Genomic DNA, 5,856 nt, shown 5'->3' with positions numbered 1-5,856 from the left:
AATAAGAGAAAGGAGAAACATTTACCTTTTCTCACTTCACACACTCACTGGCATAGAATTTGGAGATGTTGAAATGCAAGCCTGCATGTACTTCTTAGGAAAGGCAGGTATGTGGTGCAGGTACTCCAAAATATTAAGAGTTGAATTTACCTGATGCCACAGCAATTTGACCTTACCACAGGTACAGTTAGTCACACTTTCAAATAAAAATCATTAAATTGAAGTTACTACCTAAATACGGAACAGAATGTTTTTTTTTTCTTTAAGTGATGAGAGTCTTACTATGTTGCTCAGGCTGTCCTTGGACCTCTAGGCTCCAGTGATCCTTCAGCTCTTGCCTCTGGAGTGATGGAACTACAGGCCCATGTTACCATGCTAGGCTCTGAAGAGCATCTTTATGATAGATCTGCTCTTTCATTTTATAAATGAGGGCTTTAAGATCTAGACAAGGTAGTCAACAAGAAGCAAATGCTCGGAATCGAAGTATCCTCATTGGGGATTTCCCCACCCTCATGACTGCATAGTCTGTGGTTACAATTGATTTGTTGGGCTAAAAAAGTACCCCAATAAGGGGGTCAGAGAGATGGCTCTGGGGTTAAAAGCATTAGATACACTTGCAAAGGAAGAGCAAACAGTCAAACTGCAGAGTTGTGTACATCTATGACACAACTCCTGCACCTAAGGCTCAGCAAACATTTTGGAAGAGCGGGCAGAAAGATTTTTACGAGCCAGAGGACTAGGGAGCTTTCTGTGAGCTTGTGTCTTCTAATAATGTTAGGATCTACACCTATAGAGTCACAGCCACATGATTGCTTAAGCATGCACTGAACAAGGACAACAGGAATAGATACATCAAAATGGACGCCCACAAGGCCTCAACTCAACTCAAAGAACGACAGGAAGCTAAGGAATGCTCAAAGTGGGGGAAGTAGTCTTCCCTTGTAGGTTTAGAGGGTAGAAAAACGATGTAATTTATTATAATCTCAAAAACATGCCATGCAAGTGTCTGATTACCAGAAATCGTAATGGTCAACACCCACAAATGTCCACCAAAGGACACGGCCAGCACAGTTTTATTCTTTGTAAATACAAAGCAAATTATCATTTTCTGAGCCCTTACAGGGGTGGCTGATGACCTGAACCAGCACACTAAAAGTTTGTCTAGGTGACCCGTGACGCCTTTCACAGCAGTCCTTGCTCAGTCCTACAAGTCTGGCAAGGAGCTTAGAAAACGCCCCCTGGCGGAACTACAGAAGAACTGCATAAACAGTACGCCCCCTGCTGGCCACCATAAGAAAATGCAAGCGCCCTGGCTGACAAGGCCTGGCTTCTAGCAAAAGTCAGAACAATAACTCAAAATCAGCTTATAGTCTATGGGAACTGCGTCCAAGTCCATGGAGAAAGCAGGAGGAAATCAGCAGCCGAGACCTCTGTGTTCCTGAGATGTTTACGTGTGCCTAATTAAGGTTAGACCTCCAAAGAAAGCAGATGCATTTTGTGTCCTGCTGAGTTTGGTCCGGCAACTGAAAGACTCACAGGCATATTTGTTTGTTTCAAGAATCACAGGCATATTTTATGCTTATACATGTAAACAGATTTTTTATTGTTCACATTGATTACCACAGATGGGAAAACATATTGATGTGCCAAGGACATGGGTAACAAGATCACACAGTGCTGCTCATTCAGGTTCATCTACGATCTTCTGAATCAGTTTGGGTTGTTTTGTTGTTGGTGGTGGTTTTAGTGAATATATATATATATATCTCCCATACAAAAGAGATTTTAGAACTTTTCATTCAGGGTCTCACAATGACTTCATCAGAAAGAAGCAGATGCTTTGAAGACGCATCTGCATAATTGGTAGGTGTTCTGATTCACCAGAAATAAAGATTACACGCTTTCAAGTACATTTGAGCAGTACACAAATATATATAGTACGATAAATGTTGATTTGGCTCAATAGCGTTCCCAGTGAAAGGCTTTTTGTTTTTTAAGTTTAAAAAACATTCCCAGTAAAGTGGTCGGCGGGATTTGACAGCTTTACCACTGAAGCAAAGTGTCTTCCAAGCACCTCCAGAGCCCTGCTGTTCTTTGCCCTCAGGGTCTTCTCGACTCTCAGCTCATTCTTGATGGCACCCAGCTCCAGGCGGATCTTTTCCATCTCCAACTCGTAAAACAACTTCATTTCTTCTCTGAGGAGCGCAGTATTTAGTTCAGTTTGATGCTTCAGTTTCCTGACAGCGTCTTTCAAGTTCCTGTTCTCTAGGTTCAACCTGTACATGACTTCTTTGGCTTGCTGGAGCTCTTCCGTTAAGTTTTTTACGTTTGTTGCTTTTTCAGACAGGTCGTTTTTTAAAGCTTGCAGTTCCCGGTCTTTCTTGGAAGCAGCTGTCACTGGTTCTTGAAAATTGACAGCTTTCACTGAGGCTTCCTTTCTAAAGTTCAAAAGTTCTTTTTCGGCGTTTTCAAAGTCCTGTTCGATCTGCCGGCATTTCAGGCTGAGTTCTCCCAGCTCTTCCTTCAGAAGGTGCAGGCGGAGTTTCGGAGGCATTGCTTCGGTCCATTTCTTCCTGGTGACTCGTGTGGCGGCCGGCAATTCCTTCTTATTCCACGCAGAGGCGCTCTCCCTTCCGTGAGAACTTTCCTTCGTTGCATCATCCAAATTAAGAGAGTCCCAGAAGGCAGAATTGGTATTTGCTTCATTCTTTGACACGTTCATCCTTCTCTCTCTTAAATTTGAATCTTGTTCTCTTTCTGCTATCTGGGAAGAATAGTCTTTCCTCCTGAATTTATTTCCTTCTTGAATGTTCCTATTGGAAAAGTTAGAAATTCTCCCCATCCTCTTGTGGTTGTCTGTAGGTGACTGTTCGGAGAAAGACTGAGGTGGAGCAGCCTCTTCCTGAAAACCGTGCTCGTTTAAAAAGGGAGTGAACGTATTGTCTTTCCAGTGCTTTCTTCTAGCATCCATTTTCTTGGGTACCTGTTTGATTTCCTGAAAAACAAAATTTAAAACCAAGCCTAATTATCTCCATGGGTAGCCCATGGGTAGTCGAAAGAACTGAGAATACTGATTCGCCCCCCCCCCCCCGCCCTGAGACTGCCTGAACATGTGAAAGCCAGTTCTCCTCAAACTAGCTTGCGCCTCCTGGTAGTTATAAATGAAAAGGCCTAACATAGCTAAATTCGACAAACACCTGCACCTCTAAAATTCTTCCATTCCATGAAATGGAAGTGAACACACATAGTTATTCTTTGTAGACAGTCCTCTGTGAGAAGGCACCTGTATGCACAGAAAACACAAAAGGTTCTTTTGGAATACTAGGCAAATAGTGTTAACATGCATTTTCCTTGAATATGTCTGACATTTTAGCCCCCCTAGTTTTCTCAGGTAGAACTACTGTTTGTTCATTCTTTAAAGTGACCAAAAAGAAACTTCAAGGCTTGATGCACCGTGAGCTACTTCTGGTAAAGCTTACCGCAGACTTCCTCATGACTAACTCTGCCAAATGCCCTTCTGCCTTGACCTATGAATTCCTGCTGGTCCCATCTTAGGCTTTGCCTTTAGGAAAGCCTGCCAAGCGTACGGAATTCTCTCTGTTCTGAGAGCCATTTTATAGAGAGATGTCAGGTCAACAGTTGGAAGATCTTAGTGCTATTAGAAGTGTTTTCCTTATGTAGGCTCTAAGTATAGGACTTTTACAGGGCAGTTCCTGCCGGTGTGGGGCACGTGCTTCATCATCCCAGCCCTGGGGAAAGGTGGAGGCATGCTGATCATGAGTTCAAGGACAGTCTTGGCTACTACTAATGGAGTTTGAGAACAACATAGCCTTCCTGAGACACTCCCCCGCCCCTCAAACAACAAAGAAGCCATAAAAAAGTAACTAATCTGGGCTGAATTGTAGTCAGTGACAGGGTGTTTATTTACTGTGTAACAAATCCTGGTTTCCATTCCCGGATCTTATTGACAAACTCAAACAAGAAATCCATGGTGAGCATATTCCACAATCACCGGTTTTCTCTAGAAATAGAATTTTCTGACTTTTTTTAAAAAAACTCTTTTAGTCACAATGCAGAACAGTCTATATGACATGCCTGTCCCAGGAAGGAATGATGGGCATAATCCTGGCATCTCAGGAACAGCAAACCATCAGGGGAAGAAGCTGATGAAGGAGCAAGGAGACTGGTGTGAGTTTGTGAGCCACATCTCTTCAGAAACCAAAATGTTACCAGAGAACTCTGTTACAAAAACATATTTTTTTAAAGCTTGTGATGATAGCAAGGGCAGCGAAATTGACTGACAGACTGATTTTACCTAATTCTGGATGGAAAAAAAAAACATTGGTGGGATTGATCAGGAAGGAAGTGAAAACCGCACAGTTAAGGTGAGGCCACTCACCTTATACCTTGACACACTAGTAGTGAAACATCTACGAGGAACTTCTGGGTACAGATAAAAGTTAATGTAGAAAACTCATTAATAATTTTAATGGTATATACACCTTGGGTGCGTAGACACCCATACTTTTTCATGTTTACTCGATCTTTCTCCCCGTACCTCTGGAGAATTTTCTGAGTGTCTAAAAGGACATCCCTTTCAATGAATCCTAGAAACCCAGTACTTTATCTGAGAACCTGGAGGAGTCCATTGATTAAATAACTGGGCTCAGAGAAACGGACTGACTCAAGCAAGGCCAAGTAGCCTTTAGTGACAAAACTGAGGTCCTGTCTCCCAGGTCAGTGCTTGTTCTGAAAACCCCCTCTCCTCATCTGCCAGGAGTCTTTCCAAAAGACAGAAAGAACGGATTCCATTGTTTGCAGAGCTTAGGTTATCCTTCAAGAGGAGAGAGAAAGGCTGAATGGGGGAGGGGAGGAAAGAAAGAAAGGTCTGAAAGGCTCCCTGCCATTCCTCTCCCCAGGCTCCCAGAGGCGGGGTCAGCAGGTCTGTGAGATGCTCTTTTCTCTTTCCTGGGTAGGACAGCCTTTCCGGACTCTTTCCCACATTTAGTTAGAGCAGGGCAGACTCCAGGCAGGGCTGAATGCTGGTAGTAGCACCTTCTTCTGCGCTGTTTGCTTTCACTGCCCAACAAGCATGGCATGAGGATTTAGAGCAACAACAAGGAACATGCTTTAAAAGGGACACCCCTCCATGTTGGCCTGGCAGCCATTTTTTTCTCAATCCCGCGTCACTAGGTGATTTGCCTCAGCAGAAGGGAAAACATTACTGAAAGAATAAACATGCCCTTTCAGCTGGTCAGAGTGCACATTTGTTCTTGTGTGTCTACTCAACTCTGCACTGAATCTTGAATGACTGAAGGAGACCCAAGAGAAATGAGCAATTTAAAGAAGCCAGTCAGAACATGACAGGAAAAAAAAATAAAGTCAAGACAAAAATAACAGAGTTCTTCTACAAAAATTATTCCCTGGAAAGCCTATGGGACTGTACTGTTATATTATGTAATTGTATCTACATTTGTGTCTGGCACAAATTCATAGTGACCTTCTGATAGTTCTAGCTAGTGTCCCACCTGAAATTATTACCATTTATCTTCTGGTGACTATTTTGTGCTGGCAGTTTTATACAGTAAGGGATAGCTGGCCTCATGCTTCATTATTATTATTTTTTTCCCTTGAAAACAGTTGGCTACTTAATGAAAACTCTTCCTTGAGAAACGTGTGTGGGATATGTCTTATTTGTTCCCCAAGCAACTCTATGGTAAACTCTGTGCTTAACATCTCTGTCGCTGGGCGTGGTGGCGCGCGCCTGTAATCCCAGCACTCGGGAGGCAGAGGCAGGCGGATTTCTGAGTTCGAGGCCAGCCTGGTCTACAGAGTGAGTTCCAGGACAGCCAGGGC

At 43.2% G+C, this 5,856-nt stretch overlaps 1 protein-coding gene across 2 annotated transcripts in view; it reads right to left on the bottom strand.

Moving 5' to 3' along the window:
* Positions 1-1,577: 1,577 nt before the first annotated feature.
* The window catches only part of Ccdc160 (coiled-coil domain containing 160), an 8,290-nt gene continuing 4,011 nt past the window's right edge, over positions 1,578-5,856 (bottom strand). Inside the window, exon 2 of one of the 2 annotated variants that reach the window (XM_021188717.1) lies at positions 1,578-2,995. In XM_021188717.1, coding sequence (XP_021044376.1) covers positions 2,000-2,971 — 972 coding nt within the window. In that variant the 5' untranslated portion in view covers positions 2,972-2,995 and the 3' untranslated portion in view covers positions 1,578-1,999. Of the gene's footprint in view, positions 3,022-5,856 lie in introns of both variants that reach the window. The other variant, XM_029534393.1, reaches the window with a different exon arrangement.

Source organism: Mus pahari, chromosome X (genome assembly GCF_900095145.1).
Source record: "Mus pahari chromosome X, PAHARI_EIJ_v1.1, whole genome shotgun sequence".
NCBI lineage: Eukaryota > Metazoa > Chordata > Mammalia > Rodentia > Muridae > Mus > Mus pahari.
Note: the sequence above shows the minus strand (reverse complement) of the source record. Positions and strands in the feature narration are given on the sequence as shown.